The sequence below is a fragment of the Leptinotarsa decemlineata genome, unplaced genomic scaffold, assembly GCF_025532065.1.
Source record: "Leptinotarsa decemlineata unplaced genomic scaffold, Ldec_3_MD MMD2_tig00001393_RagTag_RagTag, whole genome shotgun sequence".
In the NCBI taxonomy this organism is placed as follows: Eukaryota; Metazoa; Arthropoda; class Insecta; order Coleoptera; family Chrysomelidae; genus Leptinotarsa; species Leptinotarsa decemlineata.
Genome location: NW_027412562.1, coordinates 6,509,573 through 6,526,638, shown reverse-complemented (window position 1 = coordinate 6,526,638; position 17,066 = coordinate 6,509,573). Strand labels below are relative to the sequence as shown.

The 17,066-nt window shown below is 35.4% G+C and overlaps 1 protein-coding gene across 1 annotated transcript in view; it reads right to left on the bottom strand.

Moving 5' to 3' along the window:
• Positions 1 to 17,066, bottom strand: part of LOC111514257 (chromosome transmission fidelity protein 18 homolog) — a 103,974-nt gene that overhangs the window by 66,839 nt on the left and 20,069 nt on the right. Inside the window, exons 6-7 of the mRNA XM_074175920.1 lie at positions 9,282 to 9,558; positions 3,756 to 3,997 (exon numbers count right to left, since the gene is read on the bottom strand). Coding sequence (XP_074032021.1) covers positions 3,756 to 3,997; positions 9,282 to 9,558 — 519 coding nt within the window. The remainder of the gene's footprint in view (positions 1 to 3,755; positions 3,998 to 9,281; positions 9,559 to 17,066) is intronic.

The following is a 17,066-nucleotide window of genomic DNA, read 5'->3' as shown; positions in this document are numbered from 1 at the left end:
ACGGAAGCAAATACTATATCTCGCAGTATGTTGGCGTAATAAAACGGTTTATTCTGAAAATGATATCGGATTTCACGTGATTCATCAACTTTACATGCCAGTTTATTCCAGAAACAAAACAATTTGGGAACAGAGAACCGTGGAATAAGGTGCTTATTTTAAAAGACATCAACTAAAACCGTAAACTTTGGCATAAATAGACAAGTGATAATGATGTTGAGGTTTCTATTAAGTCCTGGAAATACTCAAATCATCTGTACATAGAGATAAAAAATGCGAAATATTGCTATAGGGAAAATCTCGTCGACGCAATAAACAAACATTTTTCAAATGAAGTCAAAGGATACTCGCCAAAAAAATTCAGAACTTTCATTAGAAATAATAACAATGGAATAATTCAAAGAATCATTTTCAATCAAATAAAGTCAGATTTACTGAAGAGAAAATGTATGACATTACTTCCCATTTTTGATACGTATCAAATCAATGTGCCACACTATTTTCATAATACGGGGCCCCGTATTATAAAAATCGACGAAATCACAAACACCGGTGTTTGTGATTTCGTAGAAAACTGTTGACATCTTTGAACGCCAGAAGCTTTTAATTCAGTGGTATTCATTGTTGCATCAAATTTTTCATAGGTTATTAAAGATCTAATTTGTGGTCCATCGAATACCCCTTCCTTTATTTTTGCATCAGATAATCTTAGGAATGTTTAACACAGACCACTTAAAATTATCATTCTCTCTACCTAATGATTTAACGAACTGTTTTATCATACCGAGTTTAATGTGACGTGAGGATAGTAAAATTTTTGTAGGATCGATTACATTTTTTGAAGTGATAACTTCCTATGGGAGGGTAAACCGCTTGGTAACGTAACGCATAACGGAGCCAGTATGTCTGTCTTCTCTTTCTCCTCACTCTAACACAACGCGGTAGCCGTATCTCAGGCAAACGATTCTCCCGCCTCTCTTCGCATGACTCAGTGTTCAGTGTGCGGCCGATATATACTGTTGAAAATAAGCATACAACGTGAAACTATCACCACTTTTGGAAGTGATTATAAAAATTCTGATGAAACAACCGACCAACAATGGTTGGTTTACCAGAAATATCCATTAGAGGTGGAATAATAAAAATTAACATTCACATAGGGAAACCAATTTCCAAGAAAATTTCGGAATAAATGTTTGTTTGGGAATTGTGGGAACAAACATCCTTGGCACTTGGTTGCATCTTTTGATGCAACTGATCTTCAGCCTTTCCCGTTTCAGTAAATATTCACACTTATTTATTGTAAGTACATTCTGGGAATAAAGACCTATTATTTTCTTTCGCCGTAGTGTGCGCTGGTCAGGCCCTATCCCCCGATACATTCGGGAGGGCGCGCCAGCATTATCAACCAATGACCACTCCCCACACCGTACGGTAAGTGATCATTGGGTCCGAGAATCATGTGCTCTGAGCACATGCATCTGTGCGGCTAAGATTTCTGCCTTAGTGCGGCAAGCCGGTATGATTTTAAGATTCGAGATTCCACCAAGGACTCCAATAATCAAAACAACCATCTTGACAGAGTGATCTGGATAGAGTCTGCGGAGTTCGAAGAGAAAATCTCGATATTTTATCCGTTTTTCCTCCTCTTTTCTGACGATATTCGTCTCGCCAGGAGCTGAAAACTCCACGATAAATATCGTTTTGCTCTGGTGGTCGAGAAGGACTACATCAGGCTTATTAGCTTGTATGAGCCTGAGGGTGGGGAATGAATAGTTTCAATAAATTCGGGACTTCTCGTTCCCCACAACGGATTCAATATCCCCCGGAGCATAGGGCAACACCGGTGTCTCGTCAATACCGTAAGAGTGCCGTAGATCTCTGCGGCTTTCATCTGAGCTCTTTGCTGAACAGGTTTCAACTCGGTGACAGAGTTGTGGCCACCTTGTTCAGAGTCGAAAACTATGCCGAGTTCATCAGTTGCTCGGGCAGTTGCCCTAAGAGAAATGCTCCAATTCCTGCTCTCTCATGGTCACGGACCATGCAGAGAAGGGGATCGGAACTCCTGACGACTTTACAGGCTGTATCCAGAACCATTCTGTCATGTAGACACTCCAAACTCAAAAGTCCACGGCCTCCCTGTTGTCAGGGGAAGTACAACCGTGGAACGGACGATTTGGGATGCAAACTCCTATAGAGATGCATCATTTTTCGGGTCTTAACGTCAAGTTGATACAGCTCCTCCCGAGTCCACTTCACTACAACAAACGAGTAGAGTAAGATTTGAACGGCAAGCATATTTGTTGCATCAACTTTTTTCTTCCCGACAGTTCCGATGACCAGATCTGTCGAAGTTTGTGCTGATACGGAGAGAGTTTTTCACTGCTGTTACCTCTTGTGAGTGGAATTACTATTATTATTATTGCCATGTAGCATTGATTTTCCTTATTGGTTTCATTTTTCCCAAAAGTTCATGATGAAATAAATTGTTTTTCTGTTTGATTGTTGTCACTAATGCAGCTGTCGCCCCCATACGAACGACAACTCTCAGAAGTTGAGAAACTTGTGGGAGCTAAGGACTAACGAGGTCTTACCTTTTAACGTGTGATTCCTAACGAAGCCGATCAGATGCCATCCAGATGTTCAATGTTTATTTGACAAATCCTAAAGCGATACCAATGACAGGTTCTGGGCCGATGAAGCTGCTTGCAGCATCCTCCTTTGTCATGATGGCCAGGAATCGAGACCAGAGACAATCTGTTAAGTCTTCCTATCGAGGAGAGTCGTTTTTAGCAATTTGTACCTTATCGTACCTCTATGTATGTATGTTTGTTTGTAACTCTCCATTTCATTTCATTTCATATCGGGATTTGTATTTGACAGAATTATCGACATTACTGCTTGATATATTCGCGGGCAGATGGCGCTGTACGGAACCTCCTTGATATAATTCGAACTCACTTTCATGTATTTTCTTCATTTGAAAAACGTATTTTTTAAATAACATGCTTTTATTAGCTTCACTTGTATGCATGTATGTTTGTTTGTTTGTTTGTTTTCAGTTTGTTTGTAACTCCAGAATTATGGACATTATTGCTTGATCTATTCGCGGGCAGATGACGCTGTACGCGCGCCTGCTGCCTTATTTGTAACCCTCCTTTGCGCGCCTGCTGCCTTGGGCTTGGTGGCTGATTTACAGGCTCCCTCTCCAGAATCGAAAAATATCAATGGTCATTCTTCTAAACAATATACGGCTGATTGATCCCAAAGTTTAGATAAAAGAAATATAGTTTAAAAAGACTAAAACACGCGCTTTTATAGCATAGGAAACTAAAAAATGAAAAACAAATATGGTTTAAACAACTAAAAAACACGCTTTTAAAGAACAACGAGCTGAAAAGTTAAAAATATTTTTTTAATAAGCTTAAAACAATAACGAACGAAAAATACTAGTATTATTGTGAAAAAAACGTGGGCGCTTGGTGCCATAATTTTTGTATATCAAGCGCCCATCGCTTTTTTCAGAATAATACTAGTATTTTTTGTTTGTTCTTGTTTTAAGCTTATATAAAAAAAATACTTTCAACTTTTCAGTTCGATGTTCTTCGTAAGCGTGTTTTTTAGTTTTTTAAACTATATTTATTCCAACTATTTTTATGCTGTAATTTTTTTCGCATTCCTAACAGGCTTGCGAACCCATCTTACAGGAAGTACCGATTATAATTTTGATGTTCAAAACTTGCAAAATGACTTACCGCATTCATCGGTTTCACAGATTTCGCTTGCAACTTCTGCAAATGATTTGGTAACTGATTCTTATCGACAGGTTTTTCTTTTTTCTTCTTGATAGAATCGCCCTCGTTCTTTGGACCTTCGAACTGTCGCATCTTTTCTAGCTCGATTTCTCGTGCTATGAGCTGTTTGTTAGGATATGAAAGAGTTTTCCTCTGATAGGGATTTGTTTTGTCAAAAATCACTACTTCGTCTATGTTGGGTTCTGAAATTAATAGATTGAATGATATACGATGAGAATAGAAAACTCAATCTACTGAAGTGAGACGAAATCCAACAAATCAAAATTGTATGAAGTTAAGAAGACAACAACAAATTCATAAGGGCGTTGTTTTTGTTTCAACACCAGCAACACACACAGGTGGCCTGAAAAGGTTCCGACCTCAACAAGAAGATGACAGCACTCGTAAAGAAAAGCTAGTAAATTTCGTTGTTCATCTGTTCAGTGGTTTTGGACGAGCAGTTGTTATGTAACAGTCGTTTGAGTGACTTGATGTGAGTGTTTTTATGAAAATGGACAAAATCGAGTATCGAGATGTCTTTGAATATTTGTTTTTGAAAGGCATTACGCCTTTGCAAATTAAAGATAAGTTGGATTCTGTGCATGGGGACTCTTCACCATCATTTACCACAGTGATATTTTGGGCAACTGAATTTAAACGTGGACGTAAGGGCTTGGGAGACGATGAACCTTCGGGACGTATAAAAACTACAATTACCGACGAAAACATCGCCAATATTTACCAAATGGTGCTAGACGACCGCCAAATTGAAGTGAGAGAGAGGGCAACTGAATTTAAACGTGGCCGTAAGAGCTTGGGAGACGACAAAGTCTGATAATCATGAAACACTCATTGAAAGATATACTCAGACCTATAATGGACCTACTTTGAATTTTCGCAGAGTGACACCGCTCCAGACTCAACAATACATCAGTGGTATGAAAAGTAACTGTGCTGGATCTGACAGCATTCCCCTCATTAGGTTCGTTCCAACCTTGAGTCACCAACAGATTTCCAACAGTCTGTAAATCATTGTCAACGCGCATGTCTGTTGAATATTGGTTTCTGATTAATTTGAAATTTCTGATTGGAACAGCTGATAGTTCAACTGAAGTTTGGCATGGAATTTCAACACTACCTTTAAAAATAAATCTAATCAAGTGTATTTCTGGAGAGTAAAAGAAGGTTGCAGTATTATATATCTCTATTCTATTTGAAAAGAGAAATGAAAATTTTTATGTTTTTTACCATTTTTATTTGTAACTAACGTTACTGCAGTTTCGTCCTATATGGACATTCTCAAACTTATACAATACAACTTATGCAATGGAGTTTATTCTACATCCATCAATTTATCTATTCTATTCACTAATCAACATGGAACTGGGAGGTAAGTAGGTCACCGCAATAATTAAATTATGTAATTAAAGATGTTCATATTTTAGATTCACTTAAAGAATTCCTGATTTTTCCTGCGCCAGCAAATATATAATTTATTTTCTAACAATTTTTGCAGGGTATGTTGTTTGCAAGTTGTATGAACATAAAACAGAAACAGTAATACGGAATACACATGCGTCAGATTGATGGTTAGAAGATAATCCTCAAACCATTCTGACAGATTTCGAACAGGTTTGAATCTTGGATGGAACAGAAAACTGATAGTTTACTAATGGTTGGAAACTCACGTTGGATCGCAATCACATTACTGCGCAGAATCCTGACTGTCAGAAACTGTTTCTGACGCTGGTTGGAACGAACCTATTTATGTTGAAGTATATTGAAAATTATCTTATCAACCACATAACCCACATATTCAATTCCTCTATAGAAACAAATCATTTTCCTTCTGCATGCAAACATGCAATTGTACTCGCTTTGCCAAAATGTGAGAATCCAACTGAATTATCTCATTTGAGGCCAATTAGCAAACTGCCTATTCTATCTAAGGTGTTCGAGCGGATTCGGAAAAATCAAATTGATTTTTTTTGTATACAATAATAATTTAATAACACCACCACCGCTCTTGTCAACATTACCCAAGATTTATTCAAAGCAACTGATAATAATGAAGTTACTGCCATGGTACTCTTGGACTATAGATACATTAGACCACAATATTCTGTGTAGGAAAATGTCATTTTCAGATTAAGTACAGGGCCTGTAGATCTATTGAAAAGTTACAGCAGAAATCGGACTCAGTCAGTATGTCTGGATGGAAAGTGTTCTAGTGCTTTACCTGTTTTCTATGGAGTACCTCAGGGCTCTATCCGTTGTCTCTATATATAACTGACTTCTATAAAATAATTGATCATTGCACAGCTCATCATTATGCAGATGACACTCAGATATATTATCGATTTTCTCCAAGTAACTGGCAGGTGGCAACGGAAAAAATGAACAGTGATGTACAAAAGTTACTGGATCTATCTATAGCCCATAACCTGAAATTGAATTCTAAAAAATCTCAGCTGATACTTTTTGGTCCGAAACACAAAAGGTGGGAAATTGAAGGAAGAACTGAAATCAAACTTGTACAAAAGTTACTAGAAATAATTACAGAAAGCAAAAAATTGGGTTTGTGGCTAGATGCTGATCTGAGATTTCACAAACATATGAATTTACTTTGTCGTAGTTCGTATAGTATCTTACGTGAACTCTATCAAAGTAGAGATATTATGACTTCCAAATTGAAGTTAAAACTTTGCGAAACCCTCATATTGTCTAGATTAGCATATTGCGGTATAATCTACGGACCTGCTTTTTTACAATTTGATGTAAATCGCTTACAAAAAATATAAAACAATTGCATTCGTCTTTCTTATGGTGTGAGAAAATTCGACCATATATCTCCCAAGATCGAGGAGTCAGGTTGGTTACCGATTGCTAAAACCTGGCAGTTCCACCTACTCGTCAACACACATAAATTCCTCATTTACAAAAAGCCAAATTATATTTATGAAAGATATAAAACTTTCAAATCTCAGAATAATTCGAGGACACGTAACCGTCACACTATTATTATTCTATATGTATACCACTCGACAGACTTCTTTTCTCATAGTTTTATTTACAACTCTATCAAACAATATAACGCTCTGCCCAGTGCATCTAGACACACTCCATATATAATTTCAGGAAAAAGTTTAAACCATATCTGAAGTTTTATGGTTAGATAATATATTCATGTTATGCCTTGCTCATATGGTTTTTCCTTTGTCTCACTTTTGTGAATGTTTTGCTATATATTTTACCTTATTTAGGCTAAATAGATTTTTAATATTTACTTTGAAATTTAGAGCCTTTGTTTTTTTCTTAGTTTTACAAAGATTCATGAACTACTCACTTCTCAATGTATACTAGGTAATTATTTTTATATTTCTATATAATACACGCTATCCCCTAGGTTTAGTTGTAAAACAGCCTCGGCTGAACTTTGCCCTTTCATTGATTCTTGTATGTACCTCTTCTTTATAAACAATGTATGTCAATGAACAAAGCCCACTTATTTATTTTTCTCCGTAGTGTGCTCTGGGCAGGCCCTATCCCCCGAAGCCCCGATACATTCGGGAGGGCGCGCCAGCATTAAAAACCAATGACCACTCCACACACCGTGGGGTAAGTGATCATTGGGTCAGAGGATCATGTGCCCTGAGTAAGCGCAGTGATCCAAGAATGACAGCCTTCTGCATCTGTATCATCCGGTATGATTTTAAGATTCGAGAGTAGAGAGGACATCATTCCACCAAGGACTCCAATAATCAGAACAACCATCTTGATAGAGTGATCTGGATAGAGTCTGCGGAGTTCGAAGAGGAAATCTCGATATTTTATTCATTTTTCCTCCTCTTTTCTGAGGATATTCGTCTCTCCAAGAGCTGAAAACTCCACGACAAATATAGTTTCGCTCTGGTGGTCGAGAAGGACCACATCAGGCTTATTAGCTTGTATGAGCGTGAAGGTGGGGAACGAATAGTTCCAATAAATTCGGCACTTCTCGTTCCCCACAACGGATTCAATATCCCCCGGAGCGTAGAGCAACACCGGTGTCTCGTCAATACCGTAAGACTGACGTAGATGGTAATATAGCACTCTTAGGGCCGCGTTATGTCGATGGATATAGGCCGAGACCGCATATGCTGCACATGCTGATGGCAAGTGCATTAGGGTCTCGGGTGCCTCGCGGCAGGCCCTGCACCTTGTGTTAGAAACCTCTATACCCATCACGCGACTGCGGTAGACTAAGGTGTTGAAGACACCATCCTGGCAAGCCATGATGAACCCCTAAGTTTCCGACTTCAGTCCACTCGACCTGAGAAAAGCGAAGGTCAGGCGCTTTGATAAGCCAAGGTCTCCAATGTTATTGAAGAAGACCCCATGCATTAGCTTATCTTTGTGTTTCCCCAGAAGTAAGATAATCTCTGCGGCTTTTATCTGAGCTTTTTGCTGAACAGGTTCCAACTCGGTGACAGAGTTGTGGTCACCTCGTTCAGTGTCGAAAACTATACCGAGTTCTAAAGAGAAATGCTCCAATTCCTGCTCTCTCATGGTCACGGACCATGCAGAGAAGGGGATCCTTATTATAAACCTTCGGGACGTCTAAAAACTATAATTACCGACGAAACCATCGCCAAAGTTCACCAAATGGTGCTAGACGACCGCCAAACTGAAGTGAGAGAGAAAGCAGAGGTTATGAAGATGTAAACGTGTTTGTCCCATTCGAGTATTAAATCAACATTTAGGCATGAGGAAGCTATCTGAGTGTTGAGTGCCGCGTTTGCTCGAAAGAATATTTCCAACGCTCTGTTGGTGCAATTTAGGCGCAATGAACCTGATTTTTGGCTTCGAAAAATTACTGTAGATGAAACTTGGATACACCATTATACGCCTGAACCAAAAATACAGTCCAAATTGTGGATTGCAAAGGAGGAACCGGCTCCAAAAAATGCAAAAATTGTTTTTTCGGCTGGAAAAGTGTTGGCGACTGTTTTTTAAGTTAGTCATGGTGTTATTTCAATCGATTATCTTGAAAAAGGAAAAACCAATTCAAGAACATACTACGCATTATTACTTGACAAGCTGAAGGCAGAATTTGCAGAAAAAGAAAATCCTGTTTCACTAATACAACGCACCACCTTACACGAATTACGGTTTGAACTGCTTGACCATCCGTCTTACTCACCAGATCTAGCCCCAAGCGACTTATTTTTGTTTGGTTTCCTCGTCTAAAAATTGCGCTTGGATGACAGAGATTTTCGTCAAATGAAGAGATAATCACCTTCGTGAACGATTATTCTGCAGAGAGAAAAACGCCGAGTACTATTTGGATGGGTTATAGAGATGGCAGCATCGCTAAGAGTAGCGTGTAGAGTTAAAGGACGAATGAAAAAATTTGAAAAAATATCTTGTATCTTTGTTAGGTCGGAAACTTTTCAGACCAACCTCGTAAATCAAATCTATAGAATTTCAAAACTGAATTATGTTTACCTAACTTATATTCATAACTTCCTTCTGCTTGGCGTTCTTGAATGTAGTTCAAATTGTAATCGATCATGATCTTGACTACTTCCAGCAGCTTTTCTTTTTCTTCTTTTGAATAGAGATGTAAGCTCACAGATCTGAAGGAAGGTACGATGATTCTGGAGAGAAGAGGAAGGATATCGAGAATTAGAGACAGACGATGGCAAAAAGCTCTCACACCAGGTTTCATACCTCGAAGTACCTCAGAAATCAAAGCTTTCTGCCGAATTTCTTTTTGTCGAGCCTAAAAAAACAGTTCAATGCATCAAGTCGTAATTGCAACAAAACCTCGAAGACTATTTTGAAAAACTAGTGTTCAAAGAATTTTTGCAATTTGACATTATTTTTATTTCTAACAATTTCAAGAGAAAATTTTGGTCCGACTATTTTTAATATCTTCAATAATTTTAGTATTAAATTTGATTTTATTATATTTGTTCTTACATAAAATTCACATCTATAAACACAATTTGACATAATGAAACTGACTAATTCCTAATTACATGGAAAAATGAACTATTCAGATCAATATTACACTGATAATTTCCTAGGTACTTGATAATAATAATATTAATAAATATGCTTTATTGTTCAAAGAAAAGCTCTCATTGACAAAGCTTTGGAGAACATTTTGAGAAAGAAAAAACATAGTCAAGTGCATGAAATCAAAATATAAGCTAGTAGATTGATAAAAATATCTTGAGTCCTACCATAAAGATAAAAATAAAATTTTGAAAGTTGCAATTTCTGAAAAACATTGGTTATATACAATATAAATGTAATATAAACAAATAAACAAAATAACATATCTACATAAATATATATACAGGGTGTTTGGTAGCTGGGTGCAAACCTTTAAGGGGGTGATACACTAGCCCATGTAGAACATATTCATACAAACATTTTTATTTTCTAGCGCGTTTTTGATTTTTAAGGGAACTTACGATTTTCAGTACAAAAACCCAAAATTGATCAATTAAATGCTAATAACTTCGAATCTTAACAGAAATGTCCGGTTTTTTCAATTTATTTTAGTAGTCTTATGTGTCCCCAATCGTACTAAAGTAGTTTGAAGCACCATTGTGTCCAATAAAGTTATGTACAGAGCATTTAAACTTTACAAAAAAAGAAAGAAAATAAAAAATCTGACCTTTGATGCCAATTAAAAAAATTAACAAAATACATTCGTGTCGAATGTCGAGTCGAGAGTAGACGTGTGGTGTGTTGCTCCTGATAGATCGGCAAAACTACGATTGTGAAGGTGTGTTAAAATACAGAGTTTCAAGCGTCCTATTGTGAAATTGCAGTTGGACCCTGCCTAACAAACTACAAACAAACAAAGATGGTTATAACTAGAGAATTAGCTGATGAGATAAAATCGTCAGTGAATACCGCTATGCTAAACATACTCAAGGACGAGATATTTATGAGAAGTTTAGCAAATAATGTTGCCGAAGCCGTCGCAAATTCTTTGAACAAAAAGTTATCAGAGGTTGAAAAAAAAGTCACCCAGCTGGAATTGGATGTCAACGACATTAGAAAAACATCAGCTGAGAAAATAAACAAGCTACAGCGTGATACAAATTTATTAACCAAGGAAAAACGATCACTGGAAAAAAAAATCGATACAATGGAACAAGATAAAAAGAAGAAAAACCTACGCTTATTTAACTACGATGAAAAACCAGATGAAAATCTAAGAAAAGAAATCTGTCTTTTCTTGAATTCCAAAATGTCTATCAACTTAGCAGACACAGACATTATACTATGCTACAGAGTGGGTAAAACTCTCGAAAACCAAACTAAACCTCGTGCAATCTTTATAAAACTCAAGGACCAATTCACGAAACAAATGATCTACTCCAAAAAAAAACAACTAAAAGGATCGAAGGTGGTAATACGTGAAGACTTAACCAGCACCAGAGTAGATATTCTCAACAAAGTGATTGAAAAAGTTTCCATAAGGAATGCGTGGACTGATTCGGGAAAAATATTCGTAAACTACAACAATAAAATCTCAATTGTCAAATCGCATGAAGATTTCTACAATTTGTTTCACTAGCAAATCCACTGTTTTGATACCATGTATAAAATCTGTTAAGTTGATAATAATGATTATTTTTTATTTTTCTATTTATTATTCTCTGATGCAGTGTTACTTTGATTTATTGTTAAATTTTTATTGACTTTTCGTCAACAACCACTTTCAAGAATAATTTTTTTTTTTTTATATTAATAGCGATTTATCTGGAAGTATACCCCAATTTGAACTGTACTTTAGTTTAATCACATTGGTATACGATATGTTAGAGTTTCTCAATCTACTAGACGATAAAGAGGAGATAGAGACGGAGGAATATGAGCACTTTCAGGAGTATTTTGGAAGAGAGGGGAATGACTCATGCAATGGTATGTTAGCAATTATTCACTTCAATATCAGAAGTATCAACAAAAATTTCGATGAACTGCTAGTCTATTTAGAAAAAACTCATAATCATATAGATGTCATAATATTGTCAGAGACGTGGAATGTAGAGACCTTAAACGATTATACTATATCGGGATATTCGATATACTACAATAATTCCAAAGAAAACCAAAACGATGGTGTTATTGTGTATGTTAGGGAATACATTGACTCAATCGTGTCAGCAATAAATTTAACGGAAACGAACTTGCTCATATTGACTCTAACCACGCATAACCTCAGCATAGGGATAACAGCGTCTTATAGATTACCGTCAATCGACACTTTCACTTATCTGGAAGACTTACAAAACCATTTCTCAACCACTAAAAAAAACGATATAGATATTTTTGTAGGTGATATTAATATAAATTTATTAGATGGTCTCTCAAACAATGTTCATACATACGTAAATGTATTGTCTGAACACGGGTATTTCTCTCTTATCAATAAACCAACGAGGGTTAGTCAGGAATCTAAAAGCATTGTTGATCATATATTTTTAAGGACAAGAATATCAAACATTGAGGCACATCCCGTCATTTTTCAATCGGATATCACTGATCATTACCCAATTTACCTGGGGCTTACCAAGACTGATTGTGTAAACCTTAATCATGAAAAAAAAACAAAACAGCAGAATAAAAAAATTAATTACTTCATTTTAAACAATCAATTGAATGAAGAAAACTGGAGTGGTATTCTAACCAACACTGATACTCAGTTAGCATATAACAATTTTCTACATAAACTTGAATCATATATTGAAGTCTCAGCATATAAGTGCAATGTAACTAAGAATCGTGACCATAAATTAAAACCTTGGATAACCAACGGCTTAATCACTTCAATCCGGAAAAGAGATTCACTTAAGAAAAAATTATTACATAAGCCATCAGTGCAAAGTTGTAATGAATACAAAGCTTATAGAAATAAACTAAACAAATTGATCAAACAAACAAAGAACGATTATTATAACGGAAAACTGAATTCCAGTAAAGAAAACTGCAAAAAAACTTGGGAAATAATAAATGAAATAACAAACAGAAATAGAAATAAATCTTCTCTCTTCAACTATAGTATTAAAAATAAAGACGGTGAACGGATAACTGAGCTAAACAAAAAAATAAATGCAGTCAATGAGTACTTTGTGAACATAGGATCAGAAATGGCTCGACGAATAAAAAAAATGGAATCGCTACCCCCTACTTTTTTGAAAGATAAATATATACAATCCACCATGTTTCTCAAGCCGGTAACAAAAAACGAACTTATTGAGGTAATATATAAACTTAAATTAAATTGTTCACCTGGATTAGATGGCATCTCCTCGAGTACTATAAAAAAGATACATCTGCATCTGCTAACACCCCTAGTGCATATTATAAATTTAGTATACAAAAATGGCAAACTACCGTCCCAATGGAAAGAATCATTTGTAATTCCTATATTCAAAACCGGTGCACATGATGATCTTGGTAACTACAGGCCCATTTCCATAATAAATAACTTTGCAAAAATATTTGAAATAACTTTGAAAAAACGTATGATGGAATTTTTCCGTGAAAATCAAGTTATTACAGACAGGCAGTTCGGTTTTATCGAAAAATCAAATACTGAATGTGCAGTAATTGATCTAATGAGTAAAGTTGTGGGAGCCTTGGATCGATCAGAAAAGTGCTTAACCATTTTCCTCGATCTCGCCAAGGCCTTCGACACTGTATCTCATGCCAAGCTCTTAGACAAATTATATAACTACGGGATTCGTGGTCCAACGTTACTTTTAATAAAAGACTATCTCTCACACAGAATGCAAAAAGTAAAAATTGACAACCATTTGAGCAGCTCTAGAGAAGTCACAATAGGAGTTCCTCAGGGAACAGTATTAGGTCCATTACTTTTCCTTGTATATATTAACAGTATCAGTAAGATCAACAATTTTAACGAACATCTTATCTCGTATGCAGACGATACAGCTATTGTAATTGTAGGCGACTCTTGGGATAATGTGTTCCTTAAATCTGAAAAGGTTCTCCAAGACATACAAACATGGCTTAATTTCAATCTACTGACCTTAAACATAAAAAAGACAAAATATGTAACATTTACTTTATTACATAGAGATCAACCAGTTAATAATACAATCAGTATACATCAAAAGGACTGTAATACGAATGATTGTTCCTGCCCTAATATAGAAAGGACTCAAAATATAAAATACTTAGGTGTGATGGTGGATCAACATTTAAGATGGGAGGTACATGCCAATTACATGATCAAACGACTCAGGATACTGATGAGACAATTCTACGCCCTCCGTGATATTCTAGATAAAAAAAATTTATTAATGATTTATAACTCCCTTGCCGAATCGGTATTAAGATATTGTATCACCGTTTGGGGAGGAATGTTTGACAACGTTCTTAGCCGACTTCAAACAACCCAGAATACTGTCCTAAAAATATTATTCAAGAAACCTAAAATTTTCTCAACAGAAAAATTGTATCAAGAAAATGGATTAATGAATACCCGTAGTTTATATATTTATAACTGTCTCCTATGGATGCATTCAAATAAACATAACTTTACTTTCACTAAAATATATAACAATGAAATACAAAGGCAAACCAGATCGGTGGAAAATCTATTCATCAGCATCCCAAAGTTCAATAAAACTCATACACAAAGATGTATTTTTTATTTTGGTGCTAAATTTTTCAACGCGTTACCCATGGAAATCAAGGTTATAGATAAACCACATCTGTTCAAAAAAGCGGTAAAAAATTGTATACGTGAAAACCCAAATATATTTTGCATTATCTGATCTCCCCACTCAATTCATAAGAAAGACTCCAGTCTCTATTTCCCTCACTCTCTCTCTCTTTCTCAACTCCATTTCTTTATGTAATTTTATTATTTTTCTCTATTTTCTTACTTTTTTTTTTTATTTTTTAACATCTCAGTGAATAAGTATTAGTTTATTATTGTACTTAGTTGTACACCATCTATATTAAAAGTGATTTTACATGTATTATTTAGGTACTATTAATTTCTCGCTCGGCGAATCATAACTAGTGTGTAGTCCACTTCGAGGTGGGTTGACAAAGCAGCACAAGCATATCACATGCTTAGGTAATGTCGCCCCACTCGAAATGGAAATTTATTGTTTACAAATATTGTACTATATAATTGCACTGTACCCAATCTGAATTTATACATTATTTTAATTTAATTTATACATTATACTTTACAGAAATTGGGAATACTTTACAGAAATTGGGAAAAACAGTAAAAATACTGCTCTCAGACATCAGAACTGCAACATTTTTCTCGGTGCGCTTTTCAATAACTGAATTGGCATCATCTGATAACGGTAACTATTCAAAAACGTTTCGAAAATTCAATTGTTTCTATATTTTTATTCATTTATTATTTTAAGACGATTGCAGATTTATGATATTATTTCTTTACTTTTTTTTTAATCCCAATTAATTTGTTATGAAAAAATAACAATTAATTTGTTATGAAAAAATAACATTACATACGGTGTTCAGACACCTTTAAAAACATGTTTAGTTATTGCTCTTTCATTTGAGGTATCATTTACCTGGCTAAGTCTTAAACTTTTTCAATTAGGATACCTGAACCAGTTAAAGGTCGTAAATATGGATATTTGAAAAATAAAAAAAAAGTAATTTAAATGAAATTCAACTCAAAAACCTTTAAACGAAAATCCTAAAGCAATATGCGATATAATTTTTAGACTTACATGGAATAATAAGAAACTTAGCCCAACTTGAAAGAAGAGAAAACTGAACAAAGGCCGGTGCCGGTGGCATTTTACAACAAAGAATTTGACCTGAAGCTAGTCATTAATTGGAATGCATTCTGTTGTTATGATTTAGACCTTATGCTAGGGCCATAAACTTGATTTTGAATTTATCAATTTTCAGTTACCTGAGTTGAGTAATCATCTTGGACGAGTAGACGTTGATTTTGTGTTCCCCATTTTTGTAATTCACCGTGTTCAGTTGTAGCCTTTCACTCCTGCAAGTGTTGTTTATTTTGGACTATCGAACTTTTTGTTGTGTGTGCTGCCATGGCTGAGTTTACGAGTCATGAACAAGCCGAAATCATTTTTATGTATGGCAAAGCTAATGGTAACGCATCTCTGGCACGACGTTCGTACCAAGAACGTTACCCGAACCGTAGGTAAATTAATTTCTAATTGTAGCGGTAGTTGAATTTTGCCATTTTCACCTTCAAAAGACGTTAAAAATGAGTTATTTCATTGCAGGCCACCTAACGTCCATATGTTTTCCAACACATATCGCTGAACCGCTGTTTTCCTGGCAACTGGATCGGGAGAGACGGGCCCATCCCCTGGCCTGCCAGATCGCCCGACCTGACTCCGTTGGATTTTTTTCTGTGGGGTCGTGTGAAAGAACTCGTATACACAACAGAAATCACCACGAGAGAAGAATTACTTCAGCGAATAGAGGCAGCGTTTGAAATGATGAAACAGGAAATGCAAATTAAAGTAACCACAACTGAAGAATCGTTGTAGAAAGTGTATACGCAATGGTGGAGGATATTTTGAATACCAACAATAAATTTTTACAGTACAAAACATTTTTTTCTTCAATTCCACAAAAATCCATATTTACGACCTTTAACTGGTTCAGGTACCCTAATTGAAAAAGTTTAAGACTTAGCTAGGTAAATGATACCTCAAATGAAAGAGCAATAACTAAACATATTTTTAAAGGTGTCTGAACACCGTATGTATTTTGTTAATTTTTTTAATTGGCATCAAAGGTCAGATTTTTTATTTTCTTTCTTTTTTTGTAAAGTTTAAATGGTCTGTACATAACTTTTTTGGACACAATGGTGCTTCAAACTACTTTAGACATATGACTACTAAAATAAATTTAAAAAACCGGACATTTCTATTAAGATTCGAAGTTATTAGCATTTGATTGACCAATTTTGGGTTTTTGTACTAAAAATCGTAAAAGTTCCCTCAAAAATCAAAAACGCGGTAGAAAATAAAAATGTTTGTATGAATATGTTCTACATGGGCTAGTGTATCACCCCCTTGAAGGTTTGCACCCAGCTACCAAACACCCTGTATATATATATATATATATATATATATATATATATATATATATATATATATATATATATATATATATATATATATATATATATATATATATATATATATATATATATATATATAGAATAAATAGATAAGTACTTCTTGATCATTCCCATATTGA